At 42.2% G+C, this 19,263-nt stretch overlaps 1 protein-coding gene across 2 annotated transcripts in view; it reads left to right on the plus strand.

Annotated features, from left to right (window-relative positions):
• The window catches only part of uvrag (UV radiation resistance associated gene), an 85,565-nt gene extending 73,498 nt beyond the window's left edge, over positions 1-12,067 (plus strand). Inside the window, exons 14-15 of one of the 2 annotated variants that reach the window (XM_020086091.2) lie at positions 1,556-1,647; positions 9,577-12,067. In XM_020086091.2, the coding sequence (XP_019941650.1) occupies positions 1,556-1,647; positions 9,577-10,393 (909 nt within the window). In that variant the 3' untranslated portion in view covers positions 10,394-12,067. Of the gene's footprint in view, positions 1-1,555; positions 1,648-1,843; positions 3,286-9,576 lie in introns of those variants that run through there. The other variant, XM_069539550.1, reaches the window with a different exon arrangement.
• The last annotated feature ends 7,196 nt before the right edge of the window (positions 12,068-19,263 follow it).

Below are 19,263 nucleotides of genomic sequence, written 5' to 3' on the forward strand. Positions count from 1 at the left end.
CTGTGGACAGCGCAGTGCCGTCATTTGGTCAGACCCTGAGGTTAAATTCAGAGCCATGAATGGATCTCAGTGTTGTTCCCGTAGGCTTTGGACCAGTCCGTCACCAGCTGGGTTTCAAGGCAACACCCTCCCCTTGTCCGACTCCCTCGGTCGTGGCTGCTTTTGATAAAACCCTCCTCTGATATTGTCAGAACTGTCGTTTCTTTAGCTCGCCTGACAGACACGGACCATTTGAGACCACATCACACTCGACACACTGGAGCACTGATGCAGACACATTGGTACATGTCCTACACATACCGTATCGTTCATACTAAACAGTTTTCACATGATTCTGGCAGCCATTCAGAGTGGGATTTAGCCATGTTATGTTGAGTAGAAATTTGACACACATGCACATGTGGCCTGTGTGTACTCTGTCAGCATGACCTTTCTTGTTAAAGCTTCTATGCCACTCCTCTAGCCATTAATCAAGCTTTACAAGAGCCACTATGCACTACTGTAGTGCCCTGACTGAATATAACAGCATTTGCCACAAGTAAACTGGTATGGATGTGTTAGGAGGGAGGCTGATACCCTAATAGCAATTTGTCTTCTTCTAAACCGTGAAACCAAACTTTGACTGACTAATAACAAAGAAATGTGACCTATGTCCTAATATGATAAAACATGTTCTTCTCGGTAAATCCTTCATTATCCAGGCACTCATCCATTATGGGGTTACATGTGAATGAAGAGCATCTTATCCAGGGCTGTGTGTCAGAGTCATGTGCACTTCATCCCTGTGTGTGTGTGTGTGTCTGTGTGTGTGTGCGTGTAGAAAGTAGAGGGGTTGCCGTGGCACCCATGCGGAAACAAAACAGATGTCAACTGGTGCAGGCAGCATGCATGACAGCAGGGCCTTGGAGCTGTACACTGGACGTGCGGCATGATGCTCCTCTGCTGTTCAGTAATATAGCTTAAATAAACTCTCCAGGACAAGTGCTGGCTTGCTGTGACATTGCTCAACTGTTGGATGAGATATTTCTGGCACCAGATCTCAGGGTCCAAGGTGGACTTGTCGAATTAAATAAAAAAGAAACAGATTTGATCCTATCCTCATGAAATAATGCAATGTGGTACAAGCGAGGGAAAACTGAAGGCCAAAATTAGAAGTCTAGTGAAGATAGAGGGGGGAAATCATGGGAGAATGTTTCTATGTGCTCTCTTTGCCCCATTTCGTCCATGTGTTCTAACAGCCAGTTAGGTTTTTCTTGCCTCCCGCATCTCATCCCCTGTCTTTCCACACACCTTACATATTAGCGCACAAGCCTGCTATCAGGGAGAGATGCCCATTTTGTGTCCAGATGAATAATAGTCTAATGGAGAGAGTAGAAATGTGTCATGCTGAAACTATGTAGACTTCAGAGCTCTCCTGTAGGTATATTTCTGTCTTCTCTAAACTACATCCAAACATGGAGAATGTGAACACGTGTCTTAGTGATATGCTGTGGTCAGTCCTATGTTGTAGGTTGTTTGAGGTTAATGAGGCCCTTTGTGTTCCCTTTTCTTGCAGCTGAGATATCAACATGGCTTGACCACCCCGGACCTGCAGCAGACACTACCCAACCTGAAGAACTTCCTGGAACATGGCCTGCTGGTGCGATGGTAAGAATCAGAGATACTTTACACCATGAGTATTTCATCAGGTCATGGAAGCCTGAGAGATGTTCTATAAAAAACATGTGTCTACATTTGCAACACATGGTAGGATTTATGTTATATTGTAGAATATTATACTGCAATCTCTCTCAGATTGTTTGCATAGATTATTATCAAAAGTGTTTTTTTTTTTTTCAATAAGACCTGGTGTTTTTGGGCGGCTGTCTGGAGGCTGGGCTAGGCTAAGAAGGTAGAGCGGTTGGTCCAATACGCAGAACGTCAGAGGTCCAATCCCAGTCTCCCTCATACCAAGTGTCCTGGGGCAAGATATTGAACCCTTAATTGCCCCTGATGGGTGTGCAAACATCATAGAGAAAGGGCTGCACATTGATGCATTGTATGAATGTGTGTGAATGGGTGAATGGCAAAGCTTTACTATAAAGTTCTTGGAGTGGTCATCAAGACTAAAAAAGCTCTATAGAAGTACACACCATTTACCAGTTGTTTTGATAACAGATGGTCTGACACAGCAAAGTATTTACTAAAATCATATTTATACATCATATTAATCAGATTATACCTCGCCTTTGTAATAATGCACCACCACTACACATCATCACCCCACTTTTTCATGAATGCTCAGATCCCTGCCTCGCTCCTTCTACAGTCTTATGGCCTGTAAGTTACCCTTCACTAAATCCTAGGAGTGAGTCTGCACCAGGCCTCAGCTCCACTGTCCTATAAAAGAGAGGGCTCTCTTTGATCTCCACTCCTCTCCCAGGGTCAGCAAAGGGGAAAATTTGTATTACACACATTAATTGAATAATCTTTGTTTTGAAAGGAGAGAAGCCATGAAAAGCCTGAACTCTCAAATCAGCCCTCCATCGCCCCCTGCTCCTTAATGGGAAGTGGAAGGGCCCAAAGATAGATGAGATGAAAGCATGGGCCCGCTAACCCTTAAGCTATGTGGCTGTGTATATGTGTGTACATGTGCATGGAAGTTTTTTAAGAAGTGGAGGTGGAAGTGTAACTGTTCCACAGTGGCTCGCCACAACCACACTCTTGTGTGACAAAGAGACCACAGGGACTGGAACAAAAACTGTTCTGTGCCGACAGTTTCAAAACACTGGCTGTCTCGTCAGGCTGGAACTTTAATATATAGACATGGTGATAAGTCAGCTGTGAACAGAGAGAATAAACAAACTGAGGATATTTTTAAGTGTCTTCGGTAGCTTCAAGTTGCCAGTAGGTGGCTGTTTCGAGGTAAACAGTTTCCCTACTCTTTCTTTCTGCTAAACTAATCTAATTGGCTGCTTCATATAATCAGAAGAGCAAGACATGCTATACTCTAAGCACATTGTATATTAATGCATAAAAAGATAATAGTATATATCTATTTGTAAAATGGTATAATTAATTCAAAAATAGAGTTTGAAGGGAAAATGACAACCTTTATTAAACTTCCCATGGCCAATAACTTGCTGTACTTTGCACAATCCAATCTCTAGTGCATATAATATTTGTATATTCAATTTGTTTTCCTATTTTTATATTTATACTTGCACAAACACACCACAGCAAATTCCTTGTATGTTTAAACCTACTTGGCAATAAACCCAGATTCTGATTCTGAAGAAAGAAAAACCAATGTTTCTCATTCATTTCTTTTTGGACTATGGTCTGCCATATTTTAATTTGTCCTGCCAGTTTCATAAGGAACCCCAAAGACATTCTACATTTCTCATAATAACTTTAGAGATTTTTAACTTGGTGATTTGCTCCGTTGCTGCATTGTATGGCTGTGTGCAGCATGATTTGCGGCGCTATTTGTCACATGCTCGCAAGTCCACTCGTGTTATCATCCATAAAGCTGTAACAGACACGTACCCACAAGTGGCATGCAATGCAGCTGTCTGTCACTTTAGTTTTTGTACCTGCCACTCGGAATGTGTTGCATGTGAGTAACTTTACCACTATAGGTTCAATAAATTCTGTGGAAAACTGAGAAAAACGTTTTTACAAAAGTTAAAGTGTATATCAGAAAGTTTGATCATTTCAGCAGAGTCGTATTTTTTAAACTTGCCCTTCTCACATGATAATTCATACTAAGTTAAAGTCTTCAGTGAGGATGAAGAGGTTACTGTTTCACAATGTCCTGTAATTTGAAGGATATGCACAGATTTTTTTTCTCTGATACTGTTAAACCATTTCCTCCACATATCAGTTCCAGTCTTCTTTCCCAGTTTGAAAAAGCCTAAATTCAGATACAATTTCCAGCAGTTAGACACAGCTTATGAAATATGCTGCATGGCAGCTGCAGGTAATTATCGTACGGAAACTGTGTGAGAGAACCTAATCTACTTCCTCTATCCCTCCCTGCCACCTCTCTCGTACTTTAACGCATCCAAACACGGATGATGTGATGAAGGATATGGCTGAGGGAACTGTTTCCAGAGCAGATTTGGAAACGGTTCCTCCCTCCATATAGAATTAATTCAGCATAGATCCAGGGAGCAGGGAGAGTTTTCAAGTCCACTCTATGGGAGCATTGAAGAATCACTTGATGTAGAACGGGTGGAAAAACTGAGAAACAGGAGAGTGTGTGTGTGTGTAACAATTCAAATATATGGCCATTTTGTTCAGTTTGCATTTGATGCTCATCTGTCAAGCGAACAGTCCTGTCGCAGAAACACATCATAACATGTCGTAATATATACAGTCAAACTCTGAAGAAAAATGCGCGCTATGTTCTTTAAAAAAAATAAAAAAAATTTAATCTTACTCAAGGATGAGAAGCCGCAGAAAAATGGTGAATTACCGAGAAGAAGACAGAGACGGTCCCAGAAACCAATTCTTTTTAAACTGCAGTCTGCTGAGATCAAAGCAAATGCATTCAACATGCTCCCATTTGCCGCTCCACATCCGCTGAGGGCCTGGCAGAGGTTCACAGGGCCCTAATCCCACTCCAGTGCCTGGAAGCATGGCTACGTTGCGGGGCAAGGTGTGGCAGGGCGCCGGGCCAGGCAGATTCAACACTGCAGCTGCTGGATGTAAACCTCGCCAAAGATCCCATAGTGCGTGAAAATTTTGAGAAACCATGGTCGTCCCATGTGTTGCATGATGTAGACAACGTGTTGTGACATTTTGACAGCTACAGTCTCGTCCATAACAGATAAAAGGACATAATGTAAAAGTTATATCAGTAAAAATTAATGATTATTTGCAAGAATGAATCAATAATTATTCCCTAACCATGCTATATTGTACAAAGGCGCATTGGTTTTTCCAAACACCATTTCCTACTTACTCCACTCAAGAATTTTAATGCTTTTGAATTCCCTCTCCCTCATAAACCTTTATTTTAACCAACCACCTGTTTGCATTTCATTTTTTCAAGGAAGTTGTCATATGATAGCTTTCTTTTTTTGAAATAAGGCCTTTAAATCCTCTGAAACCTCAAAGAATGACTATGGAACAGTACAGCCCAGTAACTATTTATAGTTAATAAAATATAGTAGAATGAATATATCATGGCAGGATCTCACATATTTAAACTATGTGGTATCAATGTTTCCTATTTACCTAACTAATATGGATATTTTAAGTTAAGTCAGTGCAATGTTCATCATAGACAGTGTTCATGTGGCTACCCAGTTGAGCTTTCAAATGAAAACGGCAAAATTAGCTCAGACCTTAAGAGGCCTCCTTAAAAGCCCACTATTTCGGACTGACAATCAGGAAGTGTGCTGACGAGTAGCAGACACCCAGCGCTTGTGAGCACCACGTCCTCCTTTTACTGGTGTGGATGCTCTAATGTGTCACTTAAATGAAGTAAGAGAAAACAAGCCTTAATCTGATCCAGAATATTATAATGGAACATATGCAGCAACAAAGATTACTGCAGAACACCCCTGTTTCGGTCTGTAAATATTACACCAATTAGCTGCTGATCGTGTGACTTAACAGTGGATTTAGCCTTTCAGTCACTATCTTGGTGTAAAAATGTTTCTTTGTATGCCTATGTCAATAGATGTAGGTATGGTCAGCGTTAGGTATTACAAATGCTAACGTTTCGATTTTTGAAAGAGTTGTTGTTTTTATACTTTAGCTTTTTGTCTGGAATACACAAAGAGATACATTATTTCATGTTCCCTGTTGGCTTTCAGAAAACCGTCAGTCCTGATTAAATGTAAAAGGAATAAATAAAATTGTACAGCAGATGCAAATATTAATATTTTTTGATAAAATATTTTTTTTAATGATCATTTACATATGTATTTACTCTTCATACTAGTGTTTTTTTGTAGCTGTAAAAACAATAACTTTTATATTTTAAACAGTTATATGTCATAGATGTAATAAATCTATTATGCTCCATTGAGCAGAGTGAAGGTGTTGTTGCTTGTTGATCTTGTCGCTCATCTAATGCTGTGGTGATTCCCTGTCTTCAAAAGCCAGACAGTCAGTAAGTCCCGCCCTGTTAAAGCAAAATAAAATCATAACTTCCTCTCGAAATGCATTTTAGTTTCACAACGATTTTCCCTAAACCACATTAAACAAGCTAATCTTATCTGCCGTTTGTTTTGGCCTGAAATAATAGCTTCATAGCAGGATCAGGATAAGGAGAGGTGCGTGTTCTGAAGCCTGTCGGGGGATTGGACTGAAAGGTCTGGCTTACCGAATTCCTGAAATATGCCAGGTTTGACATAAGCAGTGGAAAGGAAGAGAGCAGGCTAAATCTTTGGAGGAGTGAGGGCTATTTCTGTCTCGGCATGTCAACCTTACTGCATGATGATTTAGACACAGGCCTCTTAGTAGCAATCACAGGGTCCAGTTAAGTTGTTAGAGTAATGCAACAGAGACTGAGCCCCTGTTAAATCTGAATATTTTCAGAAGGTGGATCATTTTTCAGTATGTCGAGCAATCAATCATGAATTTGGTTTGCTCTTCTCATCACTCATAAATGCCGTAGACAAAGTTCAAGCTGTGCAGAGGATGTGATTTCTTCATATTATACATTTTATGTTTGTATATGATGATGATTTTCTCATTTGTATTATTGAAAGTCAAAATAATGTTAAACCAAACAAAGAAAAAAATATATGAGATGAAATATTTGTGCGTATCAAATTTTGTAGCCCACCAACCAATATTCAACATCATGGTGGTTCAAGAGGAAAAGACACCAGTCGTTATGATTCATCCACTGAGGACCATGAATGACAGATACACAATGGCAGTTTACCAAGAACAACTAGCTGAGACTAATGTATTCTGATAGAAGAGTCCTACGTTAAATCCTCTCTTCACGTTCAGTTATTGGTGAAACTTTTGTAGTGGTCTTGATCCAACTGGGTGATCTTTAACATAGGATGTGGTTTACTGCTGGACTCTTGTATTAGACTGCATTAGTTTAAACTAGGTGTGCCTCACATGTCCCTAATGTAAAGGCATTTTGTCTAAAAATAGTAGAGATAATCTGGTGTGGACTGAAGCGGTGGGCCCAATAACCAGCAGCCATCCTTAGAATTGTATTTCTTCTCACAGAGCACTGGGACTACTTGTGTCAGTCATTTCAGAAAGTGAACAGAGTAGTGTTCATAAAGAATTAAAAAACATATTGCACAGTGCACCAAGAATGTCAACAACAGACATAGGTAGCTCATGTGATGGAAGTATTTAGCCTTATTCTGTAATGATACTTAATGATTTCCAGCTTTTTCAAACAACTTTAGGAAAAGGTTTTGCAACAGTTCTATATTCCCACAACCCTTCAATGGCACATATACTCACAGTGGCTATACACGTTGAGACTAATTGCTCGCATTAAAGAACATGTCATCGGTATAAGTATGAAAATCTTTCAAGAAAAAATGTTATGGCTGCCCAGAGGTTTGCTTGGCTGCAGTTTGCTTGACACACCCATTCTCCTCTGTTACTCATACACTGCAGCACAATTTAACAGAAACAACAGAAGTAATGTAGGCACAACCAAAGCACAGAGTGGAAAAAAATATGGTGGTCCACGTCCAAAGTTCCTCACAAAGCAGAAGACTTTGTGATGACAATGTGATTTTTTTGCCAGTATCAGTAATACATTTGTTTGTTGCACAGATGTCCACCTAAAATCAGAGCAAACGGATCAGCTGGAGGGAGGAATGGAAGAAAATGGTTGATGGTGATTAAAATCAAAGCCGTCGTAATCAGTCGTTGCCGTAAGGACATCACTCGGTCAAGCTTAAAAAAAGAAACGTAGTAGTCACTTATTAGCTTGTTATAAATTATGCATTGAAACCTTAAACTTAACTCAGTACCAGCTGTCTCCGGTTTCCCAACCTGTATTGTGTTTCAAAGGGACTGAACCACATTTTCCACTTACTTAAATGATAATTGACTTCTCATGACATCTGTCTTTATTCCTCTCCACCAGCTCAGGTTTTGTATTTTTTTGATTGGCTTCCAAAGAGCCCATGATGGTTTCATTTGAATAGTCACAGATAAATGTTTGAGATTGGATCATTCAACTTCCATATTTTCTTCTATTACCTTTTTGTCTAATTAAGTGTTAAAGAGCACATTGTTCCCGAAAATGCTTTGCTGCAGAATTAGCCATGTGCTCGTTAGAAAGGACAGGCTGAAGCTATTTGTATTAAATGATGTGTTTTGATAGACATGCACTGCCAAGTAAAGCACAGCCCATCTACTGTTCTGCCCACTTAAGGCGAACACTCTCACAGGCTTGAGTCATTACCTGTGCCTTTATTTTCTTAACCCTGACCTCCATTGACAAGCTGACATTTACATCCATGTTCCTCCAATTAGCTGAAAATGTTAGCCATGAGGTGCATTATTTACAGGTTGTTACCGTGAGCGTTTACATTCTCTACCGTCAGACCTTGGATGGTTCTCATTTACTGTATCCCAGGCACTTTGAAGTTTGACAAGCTTTTCGTAAAACTAGACAGGCTTCTGCTCTCGGCTCTGCGCTGTCCCGCCTGTGAACCATGTCAAGACCGCTTCGCCAGGGTGCCTGTCTGCATGGGTCAAGGTTAGGGCCCTTTTCTACACGCCGTCATGTGGTTGGTGTCAATCAGAACGCACACTAGCACACAATAAACACACATGTCAAGCAGTGCTCTCAACACTTGTGTGCAAGTGCCACCGTTTTAAGAAAGACTCAAAACAGTGGCAAAGACAACCAAGCGACGGGATAAAATTTACAAGGACATCTATTATGCGTGCACGTCCAACTTAACAAGCAGAGATTTGTCCTTAAGTCCTTAACCAACAGATGTAAATCTCAGGAGAACACAAGGAGGCCCTGCTTCACCTTTAACCCCAACAGTACAGAGCCTCAGCTCCTGAGATAGTGGACTGCTCACATTAAGCAGACTGCTAAGTTGTCCAGTAAATTATACATGGCCTTGGGCTATCAGAAGAGGTGGTGAGGCCCCCATTTAAGTAAATTTATGGCTCCAGTACTGGGGCAGGGCGGGGTGTCCCAGATCCAGAGTCTGTTATCTGTTATGGAAGAAAATGTCTGACATACTTGGGTGGCTGCCTGCTGTGCTCCTCCACTCAGCAGAACGTGAGGCGAGTCTCACAGGCTGCACAAATGTTTTGTGAATGTTGTAAGGTGGAGTGATTTACAAAGAGCTGCAGCTGTCTTTGTCCAGGATCAGGGGGAAGGAGCTGGATGCTTTGGGTGGAGGGCTGCTGATGACCTCAATGGAGAATCAAGTCCAAACCTGGGTGTCTCATTCACCCCCTTAGGACAACCCGGTCATGTCAGCTTTAGAGATTAATGTTAACTGTTATAAATGGAAAACTGCAACAAGAAGTTCCATCTGAAATTGAAAACTTTTCATAGAAGTAGTTTTGTCGTCACTACCTGTGTCCTTGCTCATCTGGTGTCCCTCTCTTTCTTCCTTTCAGTGACCGGCACCATGTCTCTAGCTCCATCCCGGTGCCGCCTAAGTCCCAGCTTGGCGTGTCTGCCTCCTGTGAGATAGGCCACACCAGCTCCCCAGACCGAGGCCTGAGGAAAAGGGCGAGTTCGGAAGCAGATAAGTACAAGCCAACACCTCCGCCCAGCTACAACACAGCCATGGAAGAAGAGCAGCCCCTGGGTGGCCTGGCCCCGCCCTCACCCAAACACCTGTCCTCCTCCCTCGATGCTGGCATGGCCTCGCTTAACCTGACCAAAACTACAGAGGCCAACGATGAGGGAGAGCAGGGGGAGGAGGAGGAGCAAGGTGGCGAAGCAGTGGAGGTGGAGAAACGCAAAGGCATTGACGGAGAGAGTGATCTACATAAAGGAGAAGAGACTAAACAACTGCCCAGCAGTACAGTGGCGCCAAACTCTTCTCCAGTGCAGGTAACTGGTAAGGAAAGAGTCACCACCGATCAGCACACGGGCGCCATGAACGGCTCTTTGGTCCCAGGACAGGCGCCCGTCAGCCTGGTCCCAGAGCTGTGCTGCTCTGTGGAGCAAGCTGAGGAAATCATGGGCACAGAGGCCACTGGCTTAGGCCTGGGGATGGGTGTAGGTATGGGCTTAGGGTTAGTAGACGAAGCCCGGTTGGAAGACTACCGCTCCATCCCCGTGGACCACGCAGTAGCTGTGGATAGTGACGAACAAGTGCTGGGGGAGCTGGATGCGGCCGGCTTTGAGGAGTTCTCCAGGCGCATCTATGCACTAAATGAGAACATGTCCAGCTTCCGCAGACCACGCAAGAACTCTGATAAGTGAGGCAGATGACCTAAAGATGGGACATGTGATGAGAGGACAGAGTTTGTGGTGCTCACTCCCTAATCGCAGCATCAAAAATCATAGGAGCTTTTCTGGAAAAACGACCAATTTGCACTTAATCCAAACATTTCCATTGTGATCTTCTAGAATGGGATAGTTAAAAGTGGAAGTGCTGGAACAGTAAGCTTAACTTTTATTTTTGATGCTAACAATAATATATATTTTAAACACTGGATACAAAACAATAATTCAGGCTTTTTTTTTTTCACAGAATGATTTGGCCTCAGTGTTAGAAATCACCCTGGGGGATGCGTTGTTAACACCAGGGACCATTAGTGTATGACTCACATGTTGATTTCAAGCCATAATGCTACAAAACCCCTGAAATTCTTGTGCAAATCATCATCATCCTCATCTTCGTCATGGTCATTATCATTTCTCAATAAAGTCCAGAATGACAACACCAGGGTTTCAAAATATTTGAGTGCAGCAGCGATAAATAAGAGACGCTACTGCTTGTGTCTTAATTTGTTGTTTGAGGTTTTTGGTTTTGAGGTTTTATCAAAGAATCAATAACACTGACTAATGCACAAAATGAGTATGGTTTGCAACTGGAGGTTTTATCACAGTGGACCATGTTCAGTCACAGAGCCTGCTGTCCCAGTGCTTACACCTTTGACCGTACAAGCAAAATTTCAGCACGCACGGCAGTGGGCGAGTGCTGGAGGGAGGGCGTGTCTGCTCCACGTTCGCATGCAGCCGCAATCACAATCACAGTAAGGTTTCAAGCAATCTCACTAATGACCTTTGGCAGGAATTTGCTTCCACAAAGTGAGGTGGGAACTGGAACCAGTAGCCTGGTCAGAGACTCCCCAACATCTCCTCCTCCTCCTCCTCCTCTTCATCAGCAGCTCGACCCGGTGGTCACTCTACACACAGGGTCGGGTTTGTCCCTCAGGTTCAGAGATGAGGATAACAAGAGTGAGTGGCAGGTTGGAGCTCACAGCACATGGCAGGGACAGGGTGCAATTTTTTGTCTGTCCGTCTCCTGTTTTCAGTCTTAATGCGCCCCATTTATTTGAACTGTGATGTTAAGTTCACTGATTCTCATATTCAGTCGACCAAAAATTACGTCCTGTGTCTGTTAGAATTCCTCACTCAGGCTTTATTGTACATGTTAGTAACAAGTGTCTCAATCTCTCTGTTTGTGATTTTGTCCCCTGTCCTACTGTCCCCAATGCTGTCTTGCACTGATACTCAAATAATGCATTATTTATGTCTCTAAACAGTCGCGTGCGCTTTGATTCAAAGAAAATCAGTGTTTAGCTTTATTTTTCCAGGTCACATGGGACGTCACTCTTTAATAGTGTCACATTTCACACTGATATCATCACCGGTTCGTGGCTCCTGATGTGGACAGCTGCTTTGCGTCACCTGCTCTGACAAAGATGGACTCTCTGCCCACTTTGTGTGTCAGATCCAGTACTGTGGTTGCTGACTGTTGAGAGATATTGTATTTAAAACTAATAGATAAAACCATGTTAGAGCATTTCCATAAACTGCTATACAGTTCAGTAAGTGACCATGTACTTATACTTTTGTATGGAGTTCTTTCTTTTTTTGGGTTATTAAAGACTTGCAGTCCAATGGCATGGATATGTAGCCTCTCTAAAAGAGTGGTGTGTCTGTGTTCGTATCCACATGGTTGAGTGTTCGAGCATGAACTGGTTGTAGCAGTGATATTATAAACCATGAAGGATATGAAAAATAGTCAAACTAGTACGAATATGCACAGTGTGATGAAAACGTGTGTGGAGCCACGTTAGCAGCCCTGTGAGGCGATGCTTTGAGCACAGTGCAGATGCTAGCATGAAAACAAGATCTCAAAACTAAAATGATTTACACATGTGGGATATCACAGGCTGACAGTTGTTGAGGTATTTCAGTCTTTTGACCAAAGGGAGAATCGATCTAAACTGTACAAACATTATAAAGGCAAAAACAGAGACTACACATGGAGAGAAAAATAATGATTGTTTTAATTGTTTTACAGGAGTAATCAGATTACCCTTTTTTTTTTTTTTTTTAGATTAATTTACTTCCTTTGCCAAATCTTCTGAACAGCTGCTTTGTGTGTGAGGTCTCTAATTAGACTGTAATAAAAATCTGCAGCAGGTTTTACCAGCAGATGTTATGAAGTAAAGGAGGCTTGTCTTTTAAGCTCTGTGATATACAGGAGGTATTAACCCTAACCCGCCCAAACAGGTGTTCTCAACCGTTGCAGACCTCTGTTCAGGTTGAGGCTGGGGAGATACATGTTAGAGAAGTACATGTAGTCACTACTGATTCCTGTTTCTTAGTGAACTGATTATCCTTTGTTTTCATAATGTACAAATGTTCCCAATTTTCACCAACTCATAGATATCATACTTTTTTTTTTTTTTTTAAATGTGAAAATGTTCACAAAGATGAAAAAATCAGATAGGCCTGATCCAGATTTATACCAGTTTAATGGGTTCTTCTCTGATCCATACCACACGGTTCAACCAAGTTCGGTGGAAATCCACTGAGTTGTTTTTCAGTAAAAATTGAAGTAATGTCCTTGACATAGTGAGTAAAAATGACCCACAGTGTGTAGAGACGGTTTTGTCTTTGTTACAGCCTCCAAAAGATGACGAAAAAAAGAAAATTCTGAACGAACCAAGAACAAAAAGGTCTGGAGGCCCTAGCCGAACAGGACGAAACACCGGAAAACACTGTGCCAGCCGCACAAAAGGCCATCGCTCTGCACCTGAACTAAAGGAGGAAAAACCTAAAACAAACAAAAGACGAATAACTAGACTATCGATAACCTCTGCACCAAACAAAGTCACACAACAAAACCCTGTAGATGCAGGCAGGCTGAGAGGAAGAGAGGGAAGCACAGAGAGAAACAACACGGCCTCACATAACAGACTATAAAACCTGAGGATCTCCACTGTCAACACAAAGAGAAGTGGAAAAGCATGGAGCTAGAGAATCTTTGATATTTCCACTTCACCTCTTCGGTATATTTACAGTTAAAATAAGTGATTAACAAGTTGGCAAGTAGTAGCAGATTAATATTGTGTTTTTGCCTGATTAATCAGAACGTTTTGGCTCGGCCCCATGTGCTACTGAAACAAAGGGTCTTTTTCACTCATATTATTGACTTTCCAGGAAAAGTCCAGCTGTAACTAATAACATTAGCAGTGGCTCTGTTCCATGTAGGTGTCCCGGTCAGCACAACACAAGGGTCCTGGTGCTGGCACGCCGACAGGGAAAGCAGCCATTTTTTACTGTTAATTAAATCATCATCAATTACACCTCTGCTTTGTCGAGTCAGATTTCCTATAAAGGTGTAATTGTTCTGCGTTCTTTTCCCGTCAAGGCTGTGCTGACAAGAGGTCTAAGCAGGACAGATTATAGAGAGCACCTGCAGTGTTGGACCAAGGGCCCCTAACTGCATTTCATGATATGAAATGTTTATGAGCTGTCACAACACTATTTCATCTGAGTGGTTTGAGGATCGGGGAAAGAATCCAGTGCCGCTCCTTCCAATCACCTGAAACATTCATCTGGCAGGTACATCCTCTCCTTCTCCTCCTGCTCCTTTGTGTTTTTCATTCGGTTGGAGAACATCTCATTTGAAATAGTTTGCTTGTCGCTCAATTTGAGTTTGTCAGATGGAAAGTTTTATTCTTGTCTGGTTCTTTATTTAGGTTTTAGATGCCGCACCTTGAATTCCTGCCCACTATTGTGGGGGAAGAAATCTAAAAATATGGAAATGCAGAAAAGGCATCCAGAGTAGCATTGTTATTAACGTCTCCAGGTAAGTCAAGAAGATTCTTTATTAGTCCTACAATGGGGATATTTGCTGTGTTGTAGCAGCAGCAGAGAGGATTGTGGAGCATAGATCATGACGGTGATCGCAAATCAGAGATTACTTAATATACAATATGCCGACTCATATATTCTACCACTACTGGCAATAACTCCTTCATTTCAATGGTCAGAGCTGCTGCCTTCATCTCTTATCACACATGTTATCATGTATAATAATACATTGACACACAGTTCCATCATGTTACATTACTATTTCCTTCAGTCCATCAGTGTTGATGTGTTCAGCTACATGTGGCATCTCTTGCATCTTCTGTCTGTCCTGGGAGAGGGACCCCTCACATGTGGCTCTCTGGGGTTTCTATGTATTTCTCCCTGTTCATGGGGGTGTTTGGTATTTTTTCTTTATCCTTTTTACACCTAGACTTTTGGATAAATGATATTCTATTTGTTACTTATTTATTACTAATGTGCGACACATTAGTGTCAGTAACTGACCGCACCTAGACCACAAACCCCCATTTGACAAGATTTTTGCTTTTCATTGTTTCATAAAGGAAGTCTATAAAATCCAGGACCAAAATAGTCAAACATTCTGTCAGTGTGTTGAAAATGTGTGGAAAATATAGTTAAAAATGAATGATTTCCCTTTTTGCCAGGGACCCCCTGCAACCCCTCAAGGTACCCTTGGGGGTCCCCTGACCCCACTTTGAGAACCCCTGATATAAACACAAGGAAACACAAAAATAAGAGTACAAGCAGAATATACACAGTGTAACTGAATTACTCATTGACTTGCACAGGCAGTGATGTGTATAGTTAAATGAGAACAGTCCCAGTACTGGGAGCAGAGCTGGTTGTACAGTCTGTCGCTGAAGGAGCTGCCCAGTGCTCTAATGGTGTCCTGCAGGGGGTGGGACTGGCAGTCCATCACAGATGACAGCTTAGCCATCATTCTCCTCTGCGCACCACCTCCATGTGTCAAGGGGACGTCCCAGGACCAAGCTGGCCCTTCTAATAAGTCCGTCCAGTCTTCTCCTGTCAGCCATTGTGATGCTGCTGCCCCATTACTATTGACTGTCTCTGCAGTCATTTGTAATGCGGCCGCTGTGGCTTTTGTATTTGGCTTAGTTGAGCCCCATTTGTTATTTTGCTAACATTATTATTCCTTCGAATAACTTGAGCAGCTTCATCAGTTGGCCAGAACAATTCACATTGACACTGAGCACCGCAGACTGTGGTTGTACAGCTCCTTGATGTGAGCTCTTTACTAATGAAATAAGCCCCTCTGCATTCCTTTATTTAAATGAGTCAAATCCAGCCTTTCTGCTGGTTCCACTGTCACTTTGTTGACACAGCTCCAGTAACGTGTCAATTTGTTCACATGAAGAACCGGAAAACAGTAACTCAGAGCATTTGAAGAATGCTGCGTGCTGCTAATTCACATGTCCCTCTGGTTGTTACAGGCAGATTAGGTCGGTTACCCAGAATATGTTTCAGCCCATTACACACAGAAATAAAGCTTTGTCTTGTAGAACCACCTGTTTGACATTTCACAGTCTTCACCAATAGGAATTTCAATGATGCAGATGATGGCTGAATTGTCCTTTTTGTTTCCACATTCACATGAAGCAGTTTCCTCGCTCCCATAAGCTCTGTGTGTCACTCTGCGGACTGTCTGCTCTCGCCACTAAGCCCCCGCAGGTGTCTGAAGGCCTCAACGCTCGGCCCTCTGGGAATGACATTTCTTTCAGGGCCGAGACGGGACGTTAGCGCCATCGCGGCAGGCAGACCTGCACGGAGAATTACACATCAGCCCGTGTTCTGTATGCGCAGGTGCACGTTTTTAAGGGCGGTGATAGTATGCAGGTTGTTATTGTAGTTTAAAGTTTATGAGAACAAGAACCGAGGCATTGAGAGTGAGAGTGTGCAGGCCTCATTTCCTTACTCACGAAGACATCTTCATATTTTGGAGCTGATTGCTCAGTTTAAAGAGTTCAGTGTATAGTCTGCTGCTCTGTTTATCATCACAGGCACCTCACAAAATACACACCAGCCAGAGCAGCAGTGCCGACTGTCTGAGCCCAGGCCTCTGGGCTTTACACCACTGTGTGCGTATATGTGGGTATAATAATGAAATAACTCTCGCTGTCTCCCCCAACAGCAGCGTCCTCATTAACTCTGGTTTTTGATTTGAATAGTCACAAGCCAAATTGTCCAATCCATCACATCCTTATGACCATCCTGTGTAGAGCAGATATCATAAATAGGATAAAGAGTGTGCGCAGGGAGGAGAATAGCTGCAGTCCATCAACACCTCATTTATACAGCGACCATATCATCTGACACCCCGTCAGTCCCGGGTCCAAGTCATTCACTGTATCCCTGTCACTCTCAGCTCTTAGCGATACTCTATACCCTTGTCATTGCCTGCTCTCCACACACAGTACATCCCTTGTCAGTATCGCTCATGCACTGTGATCCTGCCACTGCAGCTTACTGTACTTTTATTTGAGGAAATCTGTGAGCAAGTCAGAAAAGATTATTTTATAGCTGCATTGCATAATATTTAGTAGATTAGTAGCTATCATGAGAATAACAACAGGAGTATTAGGAGAAGCTGTATGTTGTTTTAAGTCCTTTTACCCAGTGATGTGTGTTATTTTAGGCAGATAACTGTTACAATAAAAATTCCTCTGATGAGTAGTTTCATCTGGGAAGTTTGCTTATTAGCTTTCCACTCTGTGGGTTCAGAGAGAAAGATTTGATTTAAGTCCAGACACAAAGGACAAGAGGAGGCCAGGATTCAAGTATCAGCCTTGGCCGGTGCTCAGCTCTGTGGTAAAAAAGTCAGCCGAAGACACAAAGTACTTTCTCATTCATTAGTGAGCTGAGACCTCATACTGCAACTATAACTCTTTATTACTGGATCGTATAGTCCCAATACAGGGATTGTGGGACTGAGTAACAAGCGTGGAGGGAGATGCATCAGCTCCGGTGTCCTGTCTGAGAACTCAGACCGGGCCCTGGTGTATCCGCTCACCTCGACCTGTCCTGGTCCTGGACTCGGTTGGTCAACATTGTTCTGTGACCTGGCTCAGCTGTTTAAATCATCTCAGAAACAAGCTTGTTCGCCTGCGTGAAATCCACCTCTCCGGTTTGTCAGCCAGCGAAACCTCGCTCTTTGCTGTCATTCCTAGTGTTTTCGTTTTTACAACGCGGGTCTAAACTTTTCCCAGCCGCTCACCAAACTCCGACTTTTACAGGGCTGACATATTCTCTCCGCATGCTCCGGTTGCATGGCCTCATGAAACGCAGTGGGGTCCACCTGATTTCATAGCCGCAATATGAATGTTGGGATTGGAGTGCTGTGAGTGCAGCATTCTGTGTAAAAAATAATAATAATATCACAATGGCCCTGAAGGTTTTATTATGGACCTTGTGAAAATAAAACCAATTGCTGAAAACTGATGTCATCGAGCTCATAAGAGGATTTCATGGTAAATTTCTGCCTGAGGACTTTGTGGTTTTCTATGATTACCTTTGGAAAGTTGAATGACGTAATTGACACCTGACATACAGACTAAGAGGGAATATACTCCCTGCTCACACAATGGGCCTGAACAACATCCCCCCTGCAGCTAACCATGGGAAACAATAAGAAAAGGCATATCACAGCAACAAGGGGAAGATTAGATTTTTGCCGGATGATCATTTTGCTTTTGTGCAGCAGCTCTCGTGCTGTATATGATGTACATGTTTTGAAGTAGCTGGTACTTTTATGGATAACATCATGTTTTCTGCTCTCTTATTTCTGGGAGGGATTCCTTCTGTTTGTGCCCGTGAGGCAGACCCGTGCATTGATTCATGGTCCTGATCTCGTAACTGAAGCGTGAGCTGAGCATCAGTCAAACAACAACAGTGTCCTGCTGAGCTGCTACAAGGATTACACACCACTGCATGGTGTCTGGTGAGAAAATTATAAAGATGTACATTTGTTTGCACTACTGTTATTTTTTCGGCATCATTTTACTCGTCTTCTGGCTGAGTCCTGTCAGACATATTTACACTGTCTCTTCAGTCAGTGGTTCCCAAACTAGGGGTTGTGACTCCCTGGGGGGGGTCGCAAGACTTAAGGAGGTTTGCAAGATGATTTCCAGATATCAAATACAATTTCAAATAATTCTCTTAGTTAAAAACCTAAAAGATACTAGTAAATAAAGAAAATAATAATCAGCCTTCTGATCTTCTTTGTCTCCATGTGAGCCCCAAGGTTTTTTGTTGATTGGTGACAGCATCAGTTGCAGCAGGTTATTTACAGCACCACAGGAAATACTGCAACATGTGCACATGTTGCTTGATGTACTACTATTAGTATAAGTAAGTATACTACTATTGCTGGCAATAACTCCTCAATTTCAATTGTCATAGCTGCTCCCTTCATTTCTATGAGACATTTTTCTATGTATAAATACTTTAAACATTCACACAACTTTCCATTAATAAGGTATTTGATAGTTTTTCCTTACTGTTGTTAGGGTTAAGATGGAGGATGTCGCACCTTGTTAAGCCATGAGACAAATAGATATTTGTGAATATGGGCAATACAAATAAAATGTGATTCATTGATTGAGACGATATAATCAATATCTCTTGGGATGATGAGGCTCGCTTGTCTCTGGTACAGTAATTTCGGGGGGTTGTTGGTTGAAAGGTTTGGGAAACTGCCACATGTAACACCCAGTATGTGTCCAGGTCACTCGCGAACAGAACACATTTTTACACTTAGACTTTTAGTTACATGATTTTCTATCGGAAAAAGAACCCCAGCATTTTCATTTTGCCTTGTTTATTTGAGAAATGCTTGTATAAACAGAACTAAGTGAAGTGAAATGGTGCATGTGGCAACGGACTTTGCCTCAAGGGTTGTATCTTTTCAGAATGAGACTTTATTCAAGTGTGGGTTCAGGTGTCAAGTCACTGAAGAAATGTATTGAAATAAGGGTGAG

The sequence above is a fragment of the Paralichthys olivaceus genome, chromosome 15 (assembly GCF_024713975.1).
Source record: "Paralichthys olivaceus isolate ysfri-2021 chromosome 15, ASM2471397v2, whole genome shotgun sequence".
NCBI classification, from domain to species: domain Eukaryota; kingdom Metazoa; phylum Chordata; class Actinopteri; order Pleuronectiformes; family Paralichthyidae; genus Paralichthys; species Paralichthys olivaceus.